Source organism: Neoarius graeffei, chromosome 7, assembly GCF_027579695.1.
Source record: "Neoarius graeffei isolate fNeoGra1 chromosome 7, fNeoGra1.pri, whole genome shotgun sequence".
NCBI lineage: Eukaryota > Metazoa > Chordata > Actinopteri > Siluriformes > Ariidae > Neoarius > Neoarius graeffei.
Window position 1 is genome coordinate 18,544,433 of NC_083575.1, and position 13,720 is coordinate 18,558,152.

The 13,720-nt window shown below is 41.7% G+C and overlaps 2 protein-coding genes across 9 annotated transcripts in view; one reads left to right on the top strand and one right to left on the bottom strand.

The window, feature by feature from the left end:
* LOC132889151 (zinc finger CCCH domain-containing protein 6) overlaps positions 1–8,713 on the bottom strand; it is a 37,783-nt gene extending 29,070 nt beyond the window's left edge. The window contains exon 1 of the mRNA XM_060925377.1: positions 8,286–8,713. Coding sequence (XP_060781360.1) covers positions 8,286–8,371 — 86 coding nt within the window. The 5' untranslated portion in view covers positions 8,372–8,713. The remainder of the gene's footprint in view (positions 1–8,285) is intronic.
* Positions 8,714–10,759: 2,046 nt separating this feature from the next.
* Positions 10,760–13,720, top strand: part of LOC132889141 (fibulin-7) — a 199,710-nt gene continuing 196,749 nt past the window's right edge. For all 8 annotated transcript variants that reach the window (XM_060925359.1, XM_060925352.1, XM_060925355.1 and 5 more), the window contains exon 1: positions 10,760–11,052. In XM_060925359.1, the coding sequence (XP_060781342.1) occupies positions 10,975–11,052 (78 nt within the window). In that variant the 5' untranslated portion in view covers positions 10,760–10,974. The remainder of the gene's footprint in view (positions 11,053–13,720) is intronic.

The following is a 13,720-nucleotide window of genomic DNA, read 5'->3' on the forward strand; positions in this document are numbered from 1 at the left end:
TAATTTTGACCCTGTGTTGATTTCAGAAAACCCAAAATAAATTAAAACATTCACCAAATTCTTTTTTTTCTATTAAAGATGTATGTTCTACCACAGAAAAAGAACAGTTCAAAGAAATCGCTGAAAGCCTAATATTGCCATATCAGTCATGTCCATGACATTCATGTCAGTGTATGCACTTCTGACTGCAACTGTACACACATACATACACACCCAAAATGTGAATGTGAGCAGACACTGGTATAAACACAATAAAACTACACAGAAAAAGACATCAAAATATTCTAATCCACAAAAAAGGTTTTGTGTAATAAAGTGCAATGACACAGGAAAATAAGTATTGAACATGCTAACTGAAATGCATTTAACACTTGGTGGAGAAGTATTTGTTTGCAATGGCAGCTTCAAGATGCTTCCTGTTTGAAGAAACTAATCTCTCACAGAGTTCAAGTGGATTTTGGCTCATTCTTATACAGAGTCTATAAATGAAATCATCTCCAGTTCATTCTACAAATTTTCCATTGGGTTGAAGTGTGGTGACTGGGCCGTTCCAGCACCTTTACTTTCTTTGTATGGAACCAATTGAGTCTCCTTTGCAGTATGTTTTGGATTGTTGTCCTGATGGACCCACAAGCCCCGCTCATAATCCTAGTGGATGGCAACAAATTCTTCTCAAGAATTATCCAGTACATGACTCCATTAATTTTCCCTTTGATAATTTGGATTCCACTGGTACCATGAGAAGAAAAACTGCCCCATGCCATGATACTTCCACCTCTGAACTTTACTGTAGGTATGACATTTTTAGGATCACATGCAGAGCCAAACATGGCACTTTGAAAATTTTTATTTATTTATTTATTTATTTAGGCCCTGTATGCTCTCCCAGTAATCTACAGGCTTCTCCAAATGGTTTGTAGCTCAAACAAGCTTCTTCAGTAATGGAGTCTTCTAGTGCCGCTTTTCCACTACCAACGCGGCTGAGTCGGGCTGAGTCAAGCTGAGTGGGGCTGTTGGAGTTGCATTTCGACTACAACCGCGCTGAACCGTGCTGGCTGGAAGTGGGTGGACACATTGGGTGGAGTTAGCGAAAGTGGGTGGACGTCATGTGATGTCGTTAGGCGGCGCAAACAGTGACATCAGTGATCTTTTAAGCGGTAGTCTCACGACCCGGATAGTAAACAATAAACATGGAGTCGTTAGTGTTGCTGGTCTTGGTGCTGTGGCTTGTTGTCACCGACAACGCCAACAGATACTGGCAAGAGCGTATAGATGAGGCGAGGCGCATAAGGCTTCAGAAATTCTCGTAATTCGTAATTCTTCTTCTTCCGGGTTTACGGTGTTTACAGATCCCAGCGTGCTTGCGGGGCGTGTGTGGGCATGTGAGGACACTCCTCCTCACCAATCAGTGCACAGGGGAGTGTCTGCTCACGCCCCTAGCCCCACTCGGCTCGGTTTGGCTCGCTTCAGCCCTACTCCAAAACCGTGCGAGTTTTGGGTGCTAAGCAGGGCTGAAGCGAGCTGAGTCATGCTGCTCTAAGGTAGTCGAAACGCGAGCCGTGTCGGGCTGAAGTGAGCTGAAAAAGGGTAGTGGAAAAGGGCCATAAGATGATTGAGAATGGAGACTGTGGAGTGCATTGCCTATTGTTTTGTCTGTGACACTTGTACATACTGCTTCCAATTCTTTCTAGAGATCTTTTCTAGTGGTCCTTAGCTCTTGGGCTACTCTTCTGATTAATGTTCTGACTGCTCAGTTGGGATTCTTGTGAGGAGCGCCTGTGAATGGTGAGTTGATGGTTGAGTGATGTTCCTTCCACTAGCAGTTAATGGTCAAGATGGTGCTTATTATGACCATTCAGGAGTTGAATAATCTGTCAGTAACCAGTGTTATTGCTATGCTGCTCAGCAATTTTGTTGTGAAGGTCTTGGGAGAGCTCTTTTACCCTGTCCACACTAGGGATTTTGTATCAATACGAAACTACTTTCGTACCGCAACACCTGTCCACACTAGCAACTATACTGTAGCGGTATAACTGTATGGGTTTCGTACCGGTACAGTATCGGTACTGTAGCGCTTCGCGTAGTGTGGACAGATGAAGCAGTTCTGTATCGATACAAATATAATGCGCATGCGCAAAGTCACACACCTCAATCGATGTCTTAGCTGAATCAAATAGTGAAGAACGGAGATTCGTTTGTTTCTTTCTCAACTGCCTCACGCGTTTTATACGATTCAACTGAATAAATAACCACCAGAAATACAGACTGTACATTGACTACAAAAAGCACACACACGTTTCATCCGTACGGAAGCCGAGAGAGGCCCTTCATATAATCCTTTTTTTTTTTTTTAATTCACCTTGTTATCCTGAGATAACGACATAATTAATTCAGGATCTCGAGAAAACAACACAACTAATTCGAGATCTCGAGAAAACAAAACCGTTATTTCGAGATCTCGAGAAAACAAAACAATTATTCCGTGATCTCGAGAAAACAAAACAATTATTCCGTGATCTCGAGAAAACAGCTGAGAAATGGTTCATTCAGGTACGCCAAGAGACTTGTGATATGCTGACTTTGGGGCTATTTCTCATTCTGTATAGACGCAACTTTGGTCATTAGAATGTCTGGAATAATCGATCACCTAATAAGGCAATATTTTGATCAGGGGTTGATACAGGGAGAGATTGCATTAAGTCTTTTAATAAGGGATAATTTCAAAATTAGTCCACGGCACCTCCGCAGAAGACTGGCCCGGCTTCGTCTCTCCCGACGGAGATACAGTGATCCAGCTGAGATCATGAAATAATTGTTTTGTTTTCTCGAGATCAAAGAATAATTGTTTTGTTTTCTCGAGATCTCGAAATAACGGATGCCATAATTCTCGGAAGGAAGTTACTCGGTAACCATGGAAACATTTCGCGCACGCATATTTCAACTACCGTGAAAGAAAACCGCAAACATTTCTCGCTAGTGTGGACAGATGCACTAAACTGTACCGGTATACTTTGTATCGATACAGTTATACCACTTTCGTACCGGTATAAGTGTGAACACAGCATTTGTTTCTTGCATGACAGCTTGGTGTCAAATGAGTTGTTTATTTGCATTCAGAGATGGGTTCCCATTTCAAAGAGTGGAAATACTCACCTAACAACATTCACTAACCAAGCTGATTCTAATTAGCACAGTTAGAACTAATTATTGCAATCAACTGGGTTTCTTAGGCCCTGTCCACACGGCAACGGATTCAGGTGAATCCGATACAATTGTTTATCGTTTAGGTCTGGCGTCCACACTGCACCGGCGTTTTGGGTGCCCCAAAACACAATCTTTTGAGAACGGGTTCCAGATTGGAAAGATCTGGCAACGTTGCCGTTGCGAAGTCGTCTGGATGAGTAGAACGGATTTGTTTACGATGACGTCACAACCACATGACTGTCAGTGCTTCACGCCGAGTAGAAGTGTAACGAACTCGATGCGAGTTGTCAACAAATCCTATAACTTGGTTCATGAAACGCGCTTACAAAATATTTTCACTGTGAATATTTATTGTGTAATGGTGCAAAGTGAGAGAGAGAGAATAGCCCTTAGGGCAGAGTCAATCCCGCCAGCAAAAATAGGGAAAAAAAGGAGCGATCTCACCTCTTCAGATGTTGGTTTAAGTCCTACAATACATTCCTCAAAAAGGGCGTAGAAGAACAAATTAATCCATCAACGTGTAGCATTCAATTTATTCCGGACCATTAAAGACGCCGCCTTCCGCGTAGAATCATACGTCATCCTCGCCGTCATATTGGATGGGTCAAAGCGGAGAATAAAGATGCCTCATTCATGTGCTGCGTTTAACTGTACCAACAGGTTTGCCGTACAAACGAGATCACATGGGATTATCTTTCACAGGTGAGACTGGAAAAATACTTTTCATTGTATTTGGTCATTATAATGTAATTTTACAAACAGATTTTTCTGACTTTGTGGTTAATGTGAAGTCTCGTGCATAATAGTTTATGCGCATGCGTCCTTACTTCTTCTATTGTTCTGGTGTCTCCGAAGGGACCGTCTTACAGCGCCCCTAGAGGTGTGGCATGTGTATTGCATCGTTTTCAGCAAGCGTTGCGTTGCCATATGGACCTGATATTTTACTGATCGTTGCCCATTTGGACGCGATATTTTTTGAAATAACATCTCGTTGCCGTTGTTGTGTGGATGTAGCACTACATCCACATGACAACGGCAACGAGATGTTATTTAAAAAAATATCGCGTCCACATGGGCAACGATCAGTAAAATATCAGGTCCATATGGCAACGCAACGCTTGCTGAAAACGATGCAATACACATGCCACACCTCTAGGGGCGCTGTAAGACGGTCCCTTCGGAGACACCAGAACAATAGAAGTAAGGACGCATGCGCATAAACTATTATGCGCGAGACTTCATATTAGCCACAAAGTCAGAAAAATCTGTTTGTAAAATTACATTATAATGACCAAATACAATGAAAAGTATTTTTCCAGTCTCACCTGTGAAAGGTAATCCCATGTGATCTCGTTTGGACGGCAAACCTGTTGGTACAGTTAAACGCAGCACATGAATGAGGCATCTTTATTCTCCGCTTTGACCCGTCCAATATGGCGGCGAGGATGACGCATGATTCTACGCGGAAGGCGGCGTCTTTAATGGTCCGGAATAAATTGAATGCTACACGTTGATGGATTAATTTGTTCTTCTACGCCCTTTTTGAGGAATGTATTGTAGGACTTAAGTCCTACAATACCTACCAACATCTGAAGAGGTGAGATCGCTCCTTTTTTTCCCTATTTTTGCTGGCGGGATTGACTCTGCCCTAAGGGCTATTCTCTCTCTCTCACTTTGCACCATTACACAATAAATATTCACAGTGAAAATATTTTATAAGCGCGTTTCATGAACCAAGTTATAGGATTTGTTGACAACTCGCATCGAGTTCGTTACACTTCTACATGGCGTGAAGCACTGACAGTCATGTGGTTGTGACGTCATCGTAAACAAATCCGTTCTACTCATCCAGACGACTTCGCAACGGCAAAGTTGACAGATCTTTCCAATCTGGAACCTGTTCTCAAAAGATTGCGTTTTGGGGCGCCCAAAACGCCGGTGCCGTGTGGACACCAGGCCGAAACGATAAACAATTGTATCGGATTCACCTGAATCCGTTGAAAATACATTTTCCCTGTGTCATTACTTTTTATTGCATGTAACTTTTTATAAAATATGATTTCTTTTACGGCGGCACGGTGGTGTAGTGGTTAGCGCTGTCGCCTCACAGCAAGAAGGTCCTGGGTTCGAGCCCCGTGGCCGACGAAGGCCTTTCTGTGTGGAGTTTGCATGTTCTCCCCGTGTCCGCGTGGGTTTCCTCCGGGTGCTCCGGTTTCCCCCACAGTCCAAAGACATGCAGGTTAGGTTAACTGGTGACTCTAAATTGACCATAGGTGTGAATGTGAGTGTGAATGGTTGTCTGTGTCTATGTGTCAGCCCTGTGATGACCTGGCGACTTGTCCAGGGTGTACCCCGCCTTTCGCCCGTAGTCAGCTGGGATAGGCTCCAGCTTGCCTGCGACCCTGTAGAAGGATAAAGCGGCTAGAGATAATGAGAATGAGAATGAGAGATTTCTTTTACTGTGTAGTTTTATTGTGTTCATACCAATGTCTGCTCAGCATTCAGCTGCACTGGAAACATCTCATCTCATTATCTCTAGCCGCTTTATCCTTCTACAGGGTCGCAGGCAAGCTGGAGCCTATCCCAGCTGACTACGGGCGAGAGGCGGGGTACACCCTGGACAAGTCGCCAGGTCATCACAGGGCTGACACATAGACACAGACAACCATTCACACTCACATTCACACCTACGGTCAATTTAGAGTCACCAGTTAACCTAACCTGCATGTCTTTGGACTGTGGGGGAAACCGGAGCACCCGGAGGAAACCCACGCGGACACGGGGAGAACATGCAAACTCCGCACAGAAAGGCCCTCGCCGGCCCCGGGGCTCGAACCCAGGACCTTCTTGCTGTGAGGCGACAGCGCTAACCACTACACCACCGTGCCGCCCCACTGGAAACATGTTTAAGAGAAAAACTGTTGATGTGTTGAATACTTTTTTCCCCACACCGTATAAATTTTTTATCCTAACTTTCTGACAGCGCCACCATTTGTTCTGTGCCAATTTTAAAACTGTATTTGAATCAATGGTCACAACAAAAGACTACCAGCAACTACCAAATCAGCAACCACCATTACAACTGATGATTTAAGAAACTAATTTAGAGAGGAGAGATACTTCCAATCTGACACTCGGGCCAAGTTCGTGTTCAGTCTGGATTAGTTTTACTTGAGGGTGTGGTAATGCAATTATTACTGTTTCACTACATATCTGAGATTTTAATTTTGCCAAAAACAGTCGTCATCACTGAGGAATGAATCACTCATTAACTCAGTCAGTTCTGTTGACTAAATTTCTCGTTATTCATGTTTTTAGACCATTAAAACTTTGTCTACTGTCATCTGTTCAAAGTGTGTCACGTGACAATTTGACAGCTGTTATCCAATGACAAACTGAAATTAAACTTTTTTTTACCACAGCGTGCAACTATTCAAATAAGAGTGCTCTGACAGCACAGCATCCCCCGCTGGCAACTATGCCATAACTTTGGTAAAATGCGACTGAATTGAACAAAATTGCAATATGCATATTACTGACATATAACAAAGAATCCTGTCAAGTTTCATGAAATTCCTCCAAAAATTGTGAGAGGAGTTGATTTTGGAAGGCGAGTACCCTTCCTGGGACAGATGGACGGACATTGCCATGACATAATCCCCCTTCGGGCCTTTCAGCCAGCAGGGGATAAAAACTGATAAAACTGTGAAAAAAACTGCACTTAGCCATCAAAATTTTAGATGTTTTTGAGCAGATTGTTTTTACTACTGCATTTGTCTACTACTGTCTCCTTACACAACATGATCTTTATAGGCAGATGCCAAGACAAGGTTATAAAACTCAATTTTTTGCCTTTTTGGGCTGTTTTCTCCAGTGACTGGACAGATTTCAAGGACTGCTTCACATATATCCAATCTAAAATGACATGTTGGTAAAAGAAATCCATTATATCTTGTGACAAAAGAGTGGCTGTGCTTTTCCTTCAACACTCCAGGAAGCTATATTTCTATCATATCCTGCCAAAACCAAATCAAAGCCATGTTGTGTTCCAGTTTAAAACACAGGGCAGAAAATAAAGATGACATTTAAAAAGACTTCAAAGAAGCAATGCTTCTGGGGACTTTTAGGCAAATTATTGAGTTCCTACTACAGGTATAACCTACAAATATGCAATCAAGCACAACTTGCATGGCCACAAGCACCATAACAGAAATTATCACAACAAAAGTCAAAAGGTCCATTTACATGAATATTATGAAGTGAAACATGTGGTGCAACAACACATTGTGATGGCACTTTAATCTCTGTAATTTATTCAGAGATTACTTATTATTACTACAGACGTTTTTCAGCATAACAGGCTCTTGCTTTGAGTTATTCCTTCATGATAAATAAATGAAAAAATAACTAAGTCTAGCATTATACTGAGTAATTATAAGACACATGATGCACATTTTAACTGTAACCTATTTGTTTGATCAAAACCCTACATCCTTCACGACCTAAACGTTACTATCAGGACACATGCTAATCCCTCACAACTAATTTCTTTCATTAAAGACACAGCATTTCACTGCCATATTCAGGGTACTCCTCCAGGACTTTTCCCTGTATCAGAGGGCGGTCCTGGAAAGGGGCGGTGTAATCTGATCCAAGGAATGTCAGTGGGAGGGGTTTTCATCACGTCATCAAATATTCAAACAGTTTAGAACCAGCTCATCGCAATCTACTGTAACGAGCAGTTTATTGCCTGTCTTGCGAAACAGCTCCTATTCTGGAGATTAACCGCCAGTACAAAATCATTATACGTAAGGGGAAAGCAATGGGGGGTAATGGACCAGATGAGCAGGGCGGGAACACATGAATCACTGGTTTTGATAAGTTGACAGTTGTGCTAGGAAAATGAAAGTGCATGCACTAAAAATGGACTGGGGCAGGCCTGTTGCAATGAGCTACGAAACCAAGCCAATGCCCTAAACGTTGGAAAACTCGAGTGAAATGAAAAGGGAAAATGAAAACAGTCACTGAAAAAAATGTACAAACAAAATCCTGCATAGAAGCAGATAAGAACGTTACTCGACCTTTCATTCCCTGCCAGCTCAGAGTCTGTCATGTTTTTGTCAAGGACAGGGTTTGGGGGGCAGGAGAAGAGGCTCACAAAAGCCATGATGGTTAGAAACGGATTTGCCCTTCTCCGCAACAAGAGTGAGATGCATTCAGTCACTCATGGAGACGTTGGCTTGTTGTGAGAGATGATCACGGATTGTATTAACTAGTCTGAAAAAAACACTCACGGATACACGTCTCAACAATGAGACGGTTAACAGATATTATCCTCTCTCATGTCAATGCTGATATTTTTACGCTGTAAACACAGCTTTGATACCGCAAGTTTGTTAACGTCCCGTCGGCTGACAGCTGTCTTGGTGCGATACTGCAGACGGAGTGTGGAACAGAGATTGTTATGATTTTCGATGCAGTCAGTATCTCCTTCAGACATGGCGCCCGTTAAGAGTTTTCGCAAAATGGCTGCGAAGACGATGAACAAGAACAAAAGTTCCCGCCCACTTAGAGTTTCACCAATCGGAAACCTGGCTTGTATTGCAGTAGACCCGGAACACTCGTCTGATTGGTCAAAGTAGTGGCGCCCTGGAGTTTGTCGTCATTTTACCCCACTCTATTGGACGTCAAGGCTGTCCATACACATACTCACACTTGGAACAGAAACCATCCAATATTGATTCACAGCTGAGCGCTTAGTCTTATTTATAATCTGCATCTTCTCCTCTGTTTTAGAGATATTCTCTGGTACTAGTACTCTCAAAACTCTGTGTTGTTTTAGTTTTGTAGTTGAAACTGTTCTATCACAAGTCCTTTTTTTTTAAATCGCTTGTCTATGTGTAGATGTGACTACTATTTGGCACTAGATGTCATCCGTTTCAAACTAACTACAAAATGTGGCCAAATGCAGGTGGCAATAATTTTTCACATAATTTAAATTAGTTCGTTGTAATAAGGACGGTCGATGATAATAATAATAATAATAATAATAATAATCATCATCACGCTTTATCGTTCTCTAAATATAATGCAATTCATTAACAGTTCAAGCGGTATCAGTTTACTGTTAGAAATCTGTGCCAAGTAATTGAGTCAATTAAGCCTCTTATTAACCTGAGCTAGCTACTTCACAGTGACAACGTGTCCCTCTAGTATATGCGTAAATATTCAGCTGGTCAAGTGGCCAAAATTCCTGATGGGGAGTTTACATATAGTGTAGTGTTGGTTTTATTATTATTATCTCATCTCATTATCTCTAGCCGCTTTATCCTGTTCTACAGGGTCGCAGGCAAGCTGGAGCCTATCCCAGCTGACTACGGGCGAAAGGCGGGGTACACCCTGGACAAGTCGCCAGGTCATCACAGGGCTATTATTATTTTGCATTTTTACATTTTGCATCTCATCTCATTATCTCTAGCCGCTTTATCCTTCTACAGGGTCGCAGGCAAGCTGGAGCCTATCCCAGCTGACTACGGGCGAAAGGCGGGGTACACCCTGGACAAGTCGCCAGGTCATCACAGGGCTATTATTATTTTGCATTTTTACATTTTGCATTATCTTGAGGAAAAGTGCGCTAAAATGCTCCTGGCGTTCAGAGCTGCAACCCTCAGTCAGTCTGTGTGTGTTAGTTAGTTAGATTAGAGCAGGGGTTTTCAAAGTGTGGGAGAGTCAGCCCCCCCCCAGAGAGCAAATAAACAACAGCGCCCCTCCCCCCTTACAATTTTTGTTGTTGCTATACTTAATGTTCCATTCGTATTTAAAAAAAATGGTTGTTGTACACATTTTTTTTTCTTTTACGCATTTTAAACATCTGTGCTTTTTGAAAACATCTTTGCTTTTTTTAAACCTCTTTTTTTTTTTACACATTTTAAACATCTGTGCTTTTTGAAAACATATTTTTTACACATTTAAAACATGAGCTTTATTAAAACATCTTTTTAACACATTTTAAACACCTGTGCTTTTTTAAAACCTCTTTTTTTTTTACACATTTTAAACATCTGTGCTTTTTGAAAACATCTTTTTTTTTACACATTTAAAACATATGAGCTTTATTAAAACATCTTTTTTTAACACATTTTAAACATCTGTGCTTTTTAAAAAAAACATCAGTTTTACACATTTTAAACATCTCATAGCATCGTTAGCTAGCACCTCTTGGCAGACAACACACTGTGGCAGTGGAGCATCTTCAGATCCAGTCCATGAAAATCCAAACTTTAAATAATCGTGGTCATACTTCCTTCTTTTTTTGCTTGGCCCAGACTCTGTCTCCTCACTCACTGTAGCTTTAGGTACTAAAAATCGATCCATTTTGTCTCTGGCAAAGGCTAGCTGAAGTTCGCTAAATGTCCGCAATAGTAACTTATTCTGGTTTATTTTTCCTCACGTTGCCCCCCCGAAGAACTCTGGCGCCCCCTAGGGGAGGCGCGCCCCACACTTTGAAAAGCCCTGGATTAGAGGACCGGTGAGTCCTGCACACTGCTGAAACTCCAGCGGGTTGTCTCCATAGCCCCTGAGCAGGCGTAACTCTGAGTGGTTGCTGTTCCTCCGTTTGATAAGAGAACAACATCTGCGTATCAACTGATAAACGAGTGAGGCTGTGGATTACTGTATGCCTGAGTGTCTCTGTTGACATTTTGGACTCTAAAACAGTTCAATTCCCTCACCAGACCTCAGGACAAGAGCTCAGGCAGTGGATTTGGGAGAATGACTCTCTCACATCAGTACCGTGCTGTTTTGTTTCTGTCGCTGTTGGTTTTGCATAGTTGTAATGACGGGATGCAGGTCAGTGAAACATTCTCTCTCTCGCTCTCTCTCTCTCTCTCTCTCTCTCTCTCTCTCTCTCAACTGTTTCATGTTGAACCATACAAGTGTTCTATCAGAAGTGTTTGGAAACTAGGAACCTTTAAAGAACTCCTGAAAAACTTTTTTTATTTCCCCTGAAAGTGGGTCATTAACTGGGCAAGTGTCTGGAAAAAAATGCAAATGATCGGTGATTAATTTATTAATATCTAGAACCTGTTAGCACAACTGCTATACATAAGCTATTTTTTAAAAGGTTTCTTAACAGGTTCTTCAGGAATATATTTGGATATTTGATGAATAAAGTTTCCTAGCCTCCTAAAAGTCTACTTGGAACCCCTTCTGGACTCTTCAGTGTGTTTTGGTGAATCTTACAACAATTGTTTATGGAACCTTTGAGAAAAACTATTATGGGGTGCATGTAAAACTTACATGGGTTCCCCAGAGGGACATTCAAAGACCCCTCAAGGTTTCTACATCTTCTAAGCATGTAGGCTGTAGATATTTTAGTAGCAGTGAACATGTCTGACTGTAGTCTTTAGCTGATGTAGAGCCTTACACTCTTAGAAAAAAGGTTAACTCTGTTTTGGTTTGCACATCTGGTGAGCTTTTAAATGTTAGGTGTATAAACTTGTCTAAGGTTTACCTTTGAGAACAGACTTCAGGAATAAGCTGCAACAGTTACCCAGCCCTCATTCACCCTTTATTGCAAGAGTGTAATAATTTATAATGTGGGTCATGTAAAGCCTGTCTGGAAAGAAGTAATTCAAGTACCATACCTAATATCATACCCAAAGTGATCAGATGATGCACAACGTACATTTAGCCATTAGCCACAAAGACAGTAAAGTCAGTCTCTCTCTCTCTCTCTCTCTCTCTCTCTCTCTCACACACACACACACACACACACACACACACACACACACACACACACGTGTAAAATCCAGACGTTTCACCATTTGCCATGGCTAAGTGCAAGGTTTTGAAATTCCAAATGTTGATCACTGACTGTAAATGCCACCCTTTTCTATTTTTATAACGATAATGAAATATCATAATTCGATGCCATTGCTTTCCCTTCCTCTGTGTCTTCCTGCCATGAAAAGTATACAAGAGACAAGCTTCTACTCCTGAACGCATCTGTGCAACAGCTTTTTGCTTAGCAGTCACCCATCCCTGGTAGAGAGAAAGGGACTTGTGATACCTTCTTGCCCCTAAATTTCTTGGGCTCGGAGCCTTGTTGACCCTGATTGTTCATGTTCATATTCTGGGGATCCACTCTTCCTGCATGTGTTGGTGCCCAGATGACACTGGAGTGACCATCAAATACCATTCCAATTAGTCTAAAGGTGTATTGGTTGCTTATGACAATGTGATATGTTATCCAGGTGACTCACTGATTCTTACTCGCATACGTAACTGTGGTTCAATGAAGCCTTGATGACCACCAGGTTTCCTTGTCATTCTGAAATTCAACAAGAAGTTTTCAGGAATAGATGGCTCTGTGACAGCAGCATTTATTGCAAACACTGCATCATACATCATTATACAGGCACATATACACAAAAAGGTGTTATTCAGGGTTTATAGAACCATTGTTACATATTAAAACAAATACTAGCAGAAGCCATCACTCTTCTATTAAAAATGATAAGCTTCTCGTGTAGCTTTAGCTTTGTACTTGAAGTTAGCAAAGCATTGATTAAAAAAAAAAACTGACATTGACCTAAACAAGTATCTGCTTTATCTCCAAGGTCATAGGGAAGTCTATAGCTCAACAGCCAAGCTAATAGGAATCACATGCTTGAAATCTTTCAGTTAGGATGTAGGCCTCATCATTGTACTGAAACAGTGCTGGGTAAAGTACAACAGTAGTTCTGTTAAATAGCTTTTCTCTCTTGTAATCACTCAGGTTTGTTGACGGTGGAGTGGCACCGTGATCCCAACGTACACACTTTTAAACTACTGTAGGATAAGCGCATAACTAATAATTAGGGATGGCATGATACCACTTTTTCCTTTTCCAATACCGATACTAATACTGTTACCTTGAGCATTACCCAATGCGTCATTGCGATACGAACTTGCACAGTAAACACATCACAAAACACTGCCTGAAATGCAGTCAATAAGAAAATCATTTTATTTACACACATCATGCATTCACACTCAGTGTGTGAACATTTGACCCATCAGCTGGAGCCTTGCATACATGGGCTATACATTAACCCCATTTGGCCAATCAGATGAAGTCTGACTGATAGCATAAATGATCCTTAACAGTGATTATTAATATCCTATTGTATATTTTATTAATATACTTTTGTTAGGGTGACCAGACGTCCCAGTTTTACCGGGACAGTCCCGATTTGGGGTTGTGTCCCGAGTCCTGACAAAAGTCTGTCGGGACACGGATATGTCCCGGTTTTCGCCACTCGCGACGTTTGTGACTGAGCAGCGTGGGCAGGGGCGCCGCTGGGGGGGGGAGTTAGGACGATTCTAAGGGCCTGGCACTGACAGGGGGGCCTGTGAGGGATATTAATATTATTTTAATAGTATTGCCTTGTGTAAGTTTTTGAAATAAAATATTTCATTTCATCTGTTAAAATATGCAAATTATACATGGATATGATTTGCTATAACATTTTTC